Below are 12411 nucleotides of genomic sequence, written 5' to 3' on the forward strand. Positions count from 1 at the left end.
GGGGGGTGAGGGGGGGTGGGGGAGAGAGTGGGGGTGGGGAGAGAGTGGGGGGTGGGGGTGAGGGTAGCGGAGAGAGAGTGGGGAAGGGGGGGTTGGGAGGGGCTGGCGGAGAGGGTGGGGGATTAGGGTGGGGGGTGAAGGAGAGAGTGGGGATTGGGGGAAAGGGTGGGGGTGAGGGAGAGGGTGTGGGAGAGAGTAGGGGTGGGGGAGAGGTTGGGGCAGAGAGTGGGGTGAGTGGGGTGAGTGGGGGAGAGAGTTGGGGTGTGGGGGAGAGACTGGGGAGAGAGTGGGGGGTGGGGGAGAGACTGGGGAGAGACTGGGGGTTGGGGGACAGTGGGGAGAGAGTGGGTGTGGGGGAAAGAGTGAGGTGGAGAAGGGTCATGTGGGGAGAGTGGGGTAGGGGTGAAAGAGGGAGGAGGGTGTGTGTGGATGGGAGAGTGGGAGGGGATGTGGGGGAAAGGGAAGAGTGAGGAGGAGGGGAAGGTGGACTGGAGGAAGTGAGGGGGCGGGGAAGGGGAGAATGGAGAAAGGGGAGTATGTGGGAAGGGGAGAGTGGGGGAGGGGAGGGGAGGGGAAGGGGAAAAGTGAGGGATGGGGAGAGTGGGGGTGATGGGGATAGTGGTCGATGGAGAATGGGGTTAGAGTAGGGAGAGGTGGAGTAGAGTGGGGCAAGGGAAGAGTGTGGATTGTGGCCTAGAGTGGGGAAAGGGAGAATGTGTGGGGGGGGGGGGAGGAAAGTGGGGGGAAGAGAGTGTAGGGTTAAGAAAGTGATGGGCAAGAGAGAGGGAGTGAGGGCAGGGGAAGAGAGTGAGGGGTGTTGGGGAAGAAGGGAGGGAGTGAAGAGAGGAAGGAGCAAAACAATTGAGGGGGTAGAGAGTGAGGGGATTTTGAGGGGACGAGAGTGACAGAGTGGTGGGGGCGAGAGGGAGGGGGTGGGGTGAGACGGAGGGGGTGGGGGGAGAGGGGGTGGTGGTGGACAATTATTTTACTTCATTCCCGTGCCTGGGAATTGTAAAAGAGAGAGCAAAAGCACCACCCGAGCTGGTGTAATCCCACTCTCAAAAGCCAATTTTCTTAATTAAATGTTTTGTTTGTTGGCTGTCGGTTCTATTCATTTTGTCTCTTCTGCTCACCAGCACTCAAACTGAGCCTCTGGAATATCTCATTAGTTTTTTTTTAAAAAACATATATGTAAAAGGAGGGACAGGTTGAGGCTGAAAGAGCTGTCACTAATTAAAGCTTTTAATTGTGCCGAGTCCCATTGAATCCTCTATCTGGGAGATCAGAAACTACAGGATCCAGTGTCCGTCTCCCAGACAATCTCCAGTTTATTAACAATATCTCCCCTCAACCCACCACCCCCCCTTCCCAAAAAAAGTGTCGATCCAGACTGTTCCTTAATTAGTCTAGGATCTAGCAGAAGAAAGATCCAGCATATAGAGAGGGTTGGGGCAGAATTAATCAGCAGTTTTACACGCACACAGAATCCAACCAATCTCACTTCAATTATCCCCCTATCGAGCTGAAATCAGAGCTTTTTATTTCTCTCGATTGTGATTTAGTATCTGACAGGCTCATTGCTACTAAAATTCACAGCAGTTCAGTAAACTGGTAGGAGTTGGATATGTTCCGCCCTGCATCAGGAAACTTGCTCAACCTTTCAGGAGAGGAAAACAAAATACCCCTCCGAAAGGGAACACTCACAGAAATGAAATATTTAATCCCTTGAAAGTTGTGACACGTGATCTCCCCTCTGTGGTTCCCTTCCATTTAGACGATTGGAGACTGAGTCACGTGCCAAGAGGATGGTTGTGGAAAACGACCACAACTCTCACTTCCACCGGCTATAGTTTTAATGAGATTCTTTCTCTCTCTCCAAGTCACGGAAAGTCAACTTTCCCAGGAACTTCCTCCTCCTCTCCCACCCCCACACTCCACATGGAGCAGACGCATATTTTTAAGTTAAAAATGCATCACCTTCCTTATGAGATTCTTAACCCCATTTAATTTCCCTGACCTTGTCGGTCTGGCTCACTCCGAATGGAAGCAGTGTGCTTTTAGAGGGACGGGAATGTGCAGTTTAACCATTGCAAAAAACAAGAATTACAAACCTCAAAAACAGTCCCTTTGCACACTTGCAAATATTCCAGTTACTGGCTGGGGTGATTTGAGAGCCTCAGTTCAAATATTGCGAAAAAACAAATCGAATGACATGAAATAAATTAATTTGCCAACCTCCTCCAATCGCGTGACTCTAACCTTTCCATCCTTCAAAGCTGTTTGGAAGTCCCATTTCGGTGAGAAGGTGCGGAGAGAGTGCTGGGGGTTTATTTTTTTATTTGCCTGCGTTCCGAGAAATTTTACATTGCAATTCCCCCCTTTCCTAAGTAGATTTTAAAATGAGAGGAATGAGAGGTGAGATCTGAGAAAAATCCCAGCAGATATCTGATTTAACACGGAGCGTGGGGGATCCTCAAATCAGATAAATGTAAATAGGAGGGGGTTCTCTCACTAGACCTGAAGAGAGATCTCCACAACCATTGCAGACCATGGGGATGCTCTCACATTATAATCAGAGAACTGTGCAGCACAGAAACAGACCCTTCGGTCCAACTCCCCCATGCCAACCAGATATCCTAAATTAATCTTGTCCCATTTGCCAAGAGAAAGAGACAGTGATGGTTTAAACTGAGGGTCAAACACCTCAAGGTGAGGTGGGGAGAGACAGACCTTCATTGAAGGATGGCCAACTACTGGAGAAGCTCGAATAAAAACCGAAACAACTGCTCAATGCTGGAAATCAGTAACAAAAACAGAAATGCTGAAAAAGCTCAGCAGGTTTGGCAGCATCTGGGGAGACAGATCGGAGTTAACGTTTCGGATCGAGTGACCCTTCCTCAGAAGCCCTTCCTGAACTGGAAACATCAATTCTTGCTTTCTTTCTCCCTGCACAGAAGCAGCCAGACCTGCTGAGCTCTTCCTGCAGTTTCTGTTTCTGGAGAAACTCAGCGGATCTGGCAACATCTGTGCAGAGGGAAATCAAGACTCAACGTGCAGTGAGGAAGTATGTCTGGGGAAGGGTCACTCGACCTGAGACGTGATTTCTCTCTGCACAGATGCAGCCAGACCTGCTGAGTTTCTCCAGCAAGTTGCTGATTCCAGCAATTTCTTTCAGGATGTTTTTTTGTTGTCGGTTGGGTGGATTGTCAAGTGCAAAATAAAGCCCAGCTGCAGCTAAATGTGGTTGGGTTCGAGGGTGAAATGTACCTTATGTAATCGTTCCTGCACAGGATCATACCGCTCTTGGTGTAGCAGGAGGTGCCGATCTCACCGAGTTGGGCCTGACAGCAGGAACACTTAAGGCAACGGCTATGCCAGTAGCTGTCCATGGCGTAGAGCAGGAAGCGGTCGGCGATCTTCCCCCGGCAGCCGGCGCACATCTTCCAGGGTAGGCCCGCGCGGTTCACGCTGCCGCTGGGCGCCTGTGAGCTCCCGTTGTTCACCATCTTTTTCTTGCGAGGAGAGAGAGAGAGAGAGAGAAAAATACACGGTTCGCCCTCCCTCGAATCTACATTGGGCGGGAGGAGAGTGAGGAGGGAGGGGGTTGGGGGGGGGAGAGGGAGAGGAACATAAAATAAACAGTGGGGTGGGAGAGAAAGAGATGGAAAATATATTAATGAGGGGTGAAAAAAGAAACGCGATTGTATCTTTCTTTTGTAACAGATTAACGAGAAGGAAACCAGAAATCGGGCCCAGAGGCCTTCCCTCCCCAAAAAAAAGCCAATTAAAACAATTTTTTTGTTAACCTGTTACTCAAAGCCCATGTTTAGTCTGGTCTAATCTGTCCTTGATCTTTAATCTGAATGTTGCTTCGGTGTCATTTCCACAGGATTCCGCCTCTCTCGGTGAAGACGGAGTGAATGAGGGAGGGAAGGAATGGAGCTGGGGACGGTATGTCGCTCTGACCATGTGCCTGATTGCTTTCCCCATAATATCTATCCTTTCTTTTTCTCTTCCCCCCCCCCCTCAAAAAAATACAATTCAGGCAGAATAAAGCCGACAGAAAAGAGAGAGAGAGAAATCCCCGTGTCCAGGGAATAGGGCGCCAAAAGATTCTGTAACCTCCCAACCAGTGACTCCTTTTATTTAATAAAATGCACCGAAATCGCTCCCCAAAAATAATAATGTAAACTCCACCCTCCTCCCCCAACACCCGGATACTCCGGACCCTAGTCAAGTTTCATTCTAAAGTGATAAAAAAAATTCTGTCTCTTCTTCCCGCCACCCCTCCCAAAAAAAAATCGCCTTTTTTTTTAAACTTCGCCGCATTTTTAAAGAATTCGTTGAGAGGGAGCTGTGTCATGAGAACAGGAACAGAGCTGATTCTGGGCTGAGAGAGAAGCGGCCAGGGGGCTCGAACTGCCATCCGTGTGAAGGGGAGCATTCAGACAGAGGAGGGGGGGGGGGGTGAAAATATTATGTAGCTGAGGCAGCCTCTACAAAACAGCCCCCACCACCCACACAGACACACACACCCCTTTCTCAATCTGCAAAGGAAAAAATCCCACTTTCCACCGCCCCCCCCCCCCCAATCCCGATTGAAATCGAGACTTACACACACAAACACATCGAGATTAACCCTTGAATTTAAAACACACACAGCCTTACCTCCTCCGCTGGCTCGGTATTGTGTGTGTGTGAGTGATTTTATTTTTCCCTTTAAAACGGCTGCTTATCAACTATTCGTAACCGTCTTGAAATATCCGTCTGGATTTTGATTGCAATGGGAAGAATTCAATTGCTAGGCTCCTTAACAGCTTCACCGATCGTCAAACTCTCTCTCTCTCTTGAACGCCCTTTATATTTTTTTCTTCTTGTTGATCGGTTAACAGCGTTGTCGGCTCTCCCCTTTTCTCTCTGTCCTTCGTTCACTGACGACGCGAAAGGTAAATGTCGAAGTTCCTCCTTTGATATGTCCGGCCTCTAACTTCTGTGCATGCGGATCGATTGTTCCGATCAGTCTGTGTCTCGGGTTAAGTCTCCGTGAAGCGATTGGAGAAAGGTGGATAGGGGCAGAAGTCAGGTAGCTTGAGAAAGGTGATTTTTTTTGTTGTTGTTGTTTGTGTCTGTGTGCGCGGCGGGAGACTGGGTGCCTCTCTCTCTCACGTACACACAGCTCCCTGTCTCTCAGCACTGCCGCCTCCTTCCCCCGCTGCACCTACATGTGGTGGTGACAGCACCGAATGAATCCACACACACCTCCTTCAGAGCTCGAACGTCAGCTCAGAGAGCGACCAACCATTTCACTTCCCAATGCAACGCGGAATAACAGCGCCGCCCAATCCCGACCTCTGCTGACAACCAGAACAGCAGCGGAACACACACACACACACACTCAGGAGAAACTGTCCAGTCTCCCCCTTACAGGAACTGCGAACAACCTCTGGAATCTTTGTACACACTACACCAATTCAACATCACCTCCAGAATACCCACCAATATCCTTCCTGTGTCTTTATTTTGTCAAGTTTCATTCACCTGGCTTCTGAATACCATTTTATCACCAGCTTTCTATCGCTGAGTGAGAGTTGGCGATTGTTGAATACAGAGAGTTTTAAATTGAGAGCACTTATTTTCTCATCAGAATGTTCAGGGATGTTATGATACACTTCTGAAGCGGGCGAGACTTGAACCTGTCTCCCCTGCTTGTTAGCAAATGGTATTTTTTTACCCGAGTTGGGTTTCACAGGGATGGGATTTAGTCCTCACCGCCGTGACCCACACTTAGTTTCCGGCCTCACCTGGAAAAAGTGACGACTGAGAGAATAGGACTCAGATGAACTAGATATGAAAACGATGTGGCGCCAGTTGGTGATTCATTTACACCTGACCCGTTGCTCTTCCAGCACCACTAACCCAGAATCCGCTTTCTGAAGTATGTCTGCTATTGTGGCTCGGGCTGTAACTAACTAAGGTGGTTAAAAAACAATGACTGCAGATGCTGGAAACCAGATTCTGGATCAGTGGTACTGGAAGAGCACAGCAGTTCAGGCAGCAACCAACGAGCAGCGAAATCGACGTGCTGTGCTCTTCCAGCACCACTGATCCTGTAACTAACTAAGCAGAGATCACTGCAGAAACTCAGCAGGTCCGGTGGAGAGAGGGAGAGAGAGAGAAACTTCCTAAAGGGAACTGCACCCGAAACTTTAACGCCATTTCTCTCTCTCCGGATGCGGGCTGAGTTCCTGCAGCTAACTCTGCTTTTATTTCGGATTTGCCACATCCCTCGTTCTTTATTTTATGCGCACGTGTACAACTGGTTCAGGAGTTAGCCCAACAGGTTTCAGCTAGTACTTTCAAATAAACCTGTTGGACTGTAGCCTGGTGTTGTGTGATATTCTGTGTCCCTAGTCCAGCCACAACTTCCTTGTGACCTGCGAATTACTGCACACAGACCCTTAATCTCCACAGCACATGCATCCGTTGCATGTGATGGCCAGAAGTTATTGATTTGTAGCTTGACTGAGCCAGCCTTTACTGCCCATCCTCATCGGCATCGGAGAAGCTGAACCACACCAGTCCGTGTTATTAGGGGTTCGTCCCAGCCCAACACCGGCACTTCCACATCATAGTTTAGGATTGGACAGAGCAAGTCAAAGAAAAATGTGATAATTTCAACGTTGTCGTTTCCTATTTTCTGCTGTCACTCTTAATGGAGGTCCAGGTTACGGGCATGTCCTTTCCTTCGCTGTTATTTTTTGTCTTGTGGAGGGTCTCACAGCTGGAAGTGTCCAGAAACACAGGATCCCATGCAGTTGGATCATGGCTGATCAGCCAACCCAATCCCCTATTCCCGCTTTCTCCTCCTATCCTTGCTTCTTTACAAATATATCTACTCCTTGGAAACATTAAAAACGTTTGGCCTTAACTTCCTTCTCTGGCTGTCTCCACTCTCTGGGTGAGGACATTTCTCCTCATCTCAGTCCAAAATGTAGAGCTGCCGGTGTTGGACTGGGGTGGATAAAGTTAAAATTCACACAACACCAGGTTATAGTCCAACAGGTTTAATTGGAAGTCGTTACCTGATGAAGGAGATGCGCTCCGAAAGCTAGTGCTTCCTAATAAACGTGTTGGACTATAACCTGGTGTTGTGTGATTTTTTTACTCAGACCTGTGTCTAACCCCTTGGTTCAGGATTCCCCCAACAGCGAGAACATCTTTCGTGCATCTACCCTGTCTAGTCCTGTTAGAATTTTATAGAGTTTTATGAGATCCCCCCTCATTCTTATACACTCCAGTGAATATATTCAATCTCTCCTCATGTGTCAGTCCTGCTACCCAGGAATCAGCCTGGGATTAGGACTTCTCTCAGTTGCTCCAATGCTTTCTGGTGCTGGGGGAGATGAGGATGTCTCCAACCTGTACTGGGTTATTTTTTTTTAAATTACATTCCTTACAGTGTGGAAACAGGCCCTTCGGCCCAACCAGTCAACACTGACCCTCCGAAGAGTAACCCACCCAGACCCATTTCCCTCTGACTAACACACCTAACACTATGGGCAGTTTAGCATGGCCAATTCACCTGACCTGCACATCTTTGGCCTGTGGGAGGAAATCCACGCAGACACGGAGAGAATGTGCAAACTCCACACAGACAGTCACCCAAGGCTGGAATCGAACCTGGGACCCTGGTGCTGTGAGGCAGCAGTGCTAGCCACCCATGGTCAAAAGTTCAGCAATGGTGCAGGGCATAAAGACAAGGCATTCAGCCGCGAGGTTTCTCTCCACGACCGTTTTAAATGTTACAGGGAAGTGGGAAACTAACTCAGCTCTGACAGACCATGAACCCAGCAGACAATACACTCCCAACCTAGCCTGTCACATAAAACAGATGACCTGAGAGACAGTGCACTGGAGGCCAGGCAACCAGTTTCTGAGTAACTCTCCGACCTTCTGAAAGTGGGAGTATAGGAACTACGAGGAAATTCGATCTTTCCGCTGTGGGCGGTTTGTTTCCCTTAGTCCAAGTTCACACTGACCCAGGGAAGCTTTACCCTGCTTGTGGCCCCGATTCACAGGCAGCCATGGAGGCGCAGACTCTGCGGGCCGAATGGCCTAATGCTGCTTCGATATCTCATCGCCTTCCGAGACAGCAGTTTCAGGATATGGGAAACCAAACCGGATTTAGCCTGCCTTCAGACCATCCCAATTTCACATACTTGGCATCCCGGAGTGGAATAACTTGCAGACACGTTCATGTCCACGTTAGATTTGAATGCATTTTATTCCGGTTTAACCTCTCCGATTCCCTTCCTCGTGCGAGCAATCCGAACATGGGCTTTTCCCCAATGGCTTAGTGGATCAAAGCACCACCTGCTGGATGACCAACGGCTGGAAATCTTGCGGATCCTCTTCGATTTTCGATCTGTTTAACGCCAAAGAGTCATAGAGATGTACAGCATGGAAACAGACCCTTCAGTCCAACCCGTCCATGCCGACCAGATACCCCAACCCAATCTAGTCCCACCTGCCAGCACCCGACCCATATCCCTCCAAACCCTTCCTATTCATATACCCATCCAAATGCCTCTTAAATGTTGCAATTGTACCAGCCTCCATCACATACTCTGGCAGCTCATTCAATACACGTACCACCCTCTGCGTGAAAATATAAATGTACCCAGAACACAAGCCACTGACTATATTCCCAAACCAACCTGTTCAGGGACGTTATGACACACCTCAGGACCAGGTGGGACTTGGAACCTAGGCCTTGTGGGCCAGAGAACGGGACATTACCTTCGCGCCGCACAGCTGAAGACTGGACAGGACGCAGATTAAATAGACGGCATTAATGAATGGGTGCAGACCAGTGCTTGAAGCTCCACAATGCCATTTTCCAGCCCTGAACACCTTGACCATTCTTGGAATCTCGCGCTGTTTGTCACCTTTTTAACGTCGGGTTTTTTGTGGGTATTTCTCTGCGAGCAACGCCACAGGCGCTCCGCTGATTTTTTTTAAAGATTGAGTTACCACAAGGGGTTAAGTATCGATCCAGAAATCAAACTCAATGTAAGGTGCGATATTTACAACCGTAAAATAGTGCTGCAATCGATATAATTTTATTTCAATTAAAGTTGGTATTGATAGTTACGTTTGTATATATCCTAACCCGAACAAATGAAGTTAAAAATCGCACAACACCAGGTTATTAGTCCTGATTTGGAGATGTCGGTGTTGGACTGGGGTGTACAAAGTTAAAAATCACACAACACCAGGTTATAGTCCAACAGGTTTAATTGGAAGCACTAGCTTTCGGAGCGTCGCTTCCAATTAAACCTGTTGGACTATAACCGGGTGTTGTGTGATTTTTAACTTTGTACACCCCAGTCCCACACCGGCATCTCCAAAGCATGACCACCATGGAACAAATGAACAATGTCAGTTCACCTCAGTCTGGCTGGGTCCCATCGAACCTTCTCAAGCAAGTTTGAATATTTTCAATACAAAAGCTTCTGTTCATTGTACAGGCAAGATTTCCGCATTCACCCCTGTGTGTTCCGTCTGTATTTAATAACCTGCACATTGCTGAAAGGGCCAGCTATTGTTAGATTGCGATAATGTGGGCAGTACTTTAGGACTGAGCTTTCGAGTGATCGGATGACAATTTCACTCCCGGGATGGTCTAACTGCCCTCGAATGTATGACTTTGTTTAAAGCTGCTGCTCCCAGTCGAGCACCATTTTCACCTGAAACTGGAATGCACACAGAAAATGTCGGAGAAACTCTGGAGGTTTAGATTAGATTCCCTACAGTGTGGAAACAAGTCCACACCGACCCTCCGCGGGATAATCCAGCCAGACCGCCTTCCCCTCTGACTAACACAGCTGCCAACTCACCTGGCACAGGGAGAGAATGTGCTAACTCCATGCAGTCACTTGAGACGGAAACCGAACGCGTGTCCCTAGCGCTGTGAGGCAGCAGTGCTAACCACTGAGCCACTGTACACTGGCAGCGCTTATGTAGAGAAAGAAACATGTTGGTGTTTCCAGTGATCCTTCTCCAGAACCCAAAACCTGAAGTTGGACGAGGTCATAGGTCAGACCACACCAGGTCACAGTTCAACGAGTTTATTTGTAATCACAAACTTTCAGAACGCGGCCCCTCTTTCAGAGGTTATTCCGGTATTTTGTGATGGGCACTTTGACAGCTTGGCATGGAAAATGCAAACTACCATCGCTCAGTGTCCTTCCGTTGGATAAAGTATTCTTAAGGAGAAAGTGAGGACTGCAGATGCTGGAGATCCGAGCTGAAAATGTGTTGCTGGAAAAGCGCAGCAGGTCAGGCAGCATCCAAGGAGCAGGAGAATCGACGTTTTGGGCATGAGCCCGAAGAAGGGCTCATGAAGAAGGGCTCATGCCTGAAACGTCGATTCTCCTGTTCCTTGGATGCTGCCTGACCTGCTGCGCTTTTCCAGCAACACATTTTCACCTAAAGTATTTTTTTAAGAAATAATGCAGCCCGTCAGAGAGCTAACTCTGATTCATTTGGCTCATGGTCAGAAACATATAGATATGTACAATATATTTCCACTGGATTTTTGGATTTATTTGTGTTTAATTCTCTGGGTAGTCTATCGCTGAGTCACAAGTCCCAGCTTCAAATCTCACGTTCTCCAGAGAGTGTAAGAATATCTCTGAAAACGTTGATTAGAAAATATCTGTGGCATAGCGAGGTGCATCACTGCCTCTGAGCAGAGGTTCCCTCTCCAGGGTTTAATGGATGCCGGTCAAAACGGTGCGACTCTTGTAGTTATCGTTTTGAGAGGCAGAGTGTTGGAGTCTGTACCAGCTCCAGGCTCCAACCAGCCTGTTGCCACAGTAGTACCGGGTCCCTGTGTGATCATTCCCTCCCAGCATGAGCGGGGACAGTCCGGAATGGACCACTCCTTTATTCCTAAATGCATTGGAACGTTCAGGGCACTAAACCTTCCCAAGTAGAATCATTGAGATGTACAGCATGAAAATAGACTCTTCGGCTATGCCGACCAGACATCCTAAATTAATCTAGTCCCATTTGTCAGCATTTGACCCATATTCTGCTCAACCCTTCCTATTCATATACCCACCCAGATGCCTTTTAAACGCTGTAATTGTACCAGCCTCCACCACTTCCTCTGGCATGAAAGTGTTGCCCCTTAGGTCCCTTTTAAATCTTTCCCCTGTCACCCTAAACCTACGCCCTCTAGTTCTGGACTCCCCCACCCCAGGGAAAAGACCGTGTTATTTATCCTATCCATGCTCCTCATGACTTTATAAGCGTCGATAAGATCATCCCTCAGCCTCCTATGTTTTAAGAGAAAGTGAGGACTGCAGATGCTGGAGAACAGAGCTGAAAATGTGTTGCTGGAAAAGCGCAACAGATCAGGCAGCATCCAAGGAGCAGGAGAATCGACCTTTCGGGCATGAGCCCTTCTTCAGGAATGAGGAAAGTATGTCCAGCAGGCTAAGATAAAAGGTAGGGAAGAGGCACTTGGGAGAGGGGCGTTGGAAATGCGATAGGTGGAAGGAAGTCAAGGTGAGGGTGATAGGCCGGAGTGGGGTGGGGGCGGAGAGGTCAGGAAGAAGATTGCAGGTTAGGAAGGCGGTGCTGAGTTCGAGGGATTTGACTGAGACAAGGTGGGGGGAGGGGAAATGAGGAAACTGGAGAAATCTGAGTTCATCCCTTGTGGTTGGAGGGTTCCTAGGTGGAAGATGAGGCGCTCTTCCTCCAGCCGTCGTGTTGCTATGGTCTGGTGATGGAGGAGTCCAAGGACCTGCATGTCCCTGGTGGAGTGGGAGGGGGAGTTAAAGTGTTGAGCCACGGGGTGGTTGGGTTGGTTGGTCCAGGTGTCCCAGAGGTGTTCTCTGAAACATTCCACAAGTAGGCGGCCTGTCTCCCCAATATAGAGGAGGCCACATCGAGTGCAGCGGATGCAGTAAATGATTAGATTAGATTACTTACAGTGTGGAAACAGGCCCTTCGGCCCAACAAGTCCACACCGACCCGCCGAAGCGCAACCCACCCATACCCCTACCCTAACACTATGGGCAATTTAGCATGGCCAATTCACCTGAATCGCACATCTTTGGACTGTGGGAGGAAACCGGAACACCCGGAGGAAACCCACGCAGACACTGGGAGAACGTGCAAACTCCACACAATCAGTCGCCTGAGGCGGGAATTGAACCCAGGTCCCTGGCGCTGTGAGGCAACAGTGCTAACCACTGTGCCACCGTGCCGCCCAAATGTGTGTGGAGGTGCAGGTGAATTTGTGGTGGATATGGGAGGTGTGGGCACAAGTTTTTCATTTCTTGCGGTTGCAGGGGAAGGTGCCGGGAGTGGAGGTTGGGTTGGTGGGGGGTGTGGACC

At 48.9% G+C, this 12411-nt stretch overlaps 1 protein-coding gene across 3 annotated transcripts in view; it reads right to left on the bottom strand.

Annotated features, from left to right (window-relative positions):
* Window positions 1–12411, bottom strand: part of lmo4 (LIM domain only 4) — a 38312-nt gene that overhangs the window by 9484 nt on the left and 16417 nt on the right. Inside the window, exons 1-2 of one of the 3 annotated variants that reach the window (XM_060830618.1) lie at window positions 4669–5249; window positions 3268–3568 (exon numbers count right to left, since the gene is read on the bottom strand). In XM_060830618.1, coding sequence (XP_060686601.1) covers window positions 3268–3506 — 239 coding nt within the window. In that variant the 5' untranslated portion in view covers window positions 3507–3568; window positions 4669–5249. Of the gene's footprint in view, window positions 1–3267; window positions 3569–3806; window positions 3985–4668; window positions 5250–12411 lie in introns of those variants that run through there. The other 2 variants (XM_060830619.1, XM_060830620.1) reach the window with 2 other exon arrangements.

This window comes from Hemiscyllium ocellatum, chromosome 9 (genome assembly GCF_020745735.1).
Source record: "Hemiscyllium ocellatum isolate sHemOce1 chromosome 9, sHemOce1.pat.X.cur, whole genome shotgun sequence".
Lineage (NCBI taxonomy): Eukaryota > Metazoa > Chordata > Chondrichthyes > Orectolobiformes > Hemiscylliidae > Hemiscyllium > Hemiscyllium ocellatum.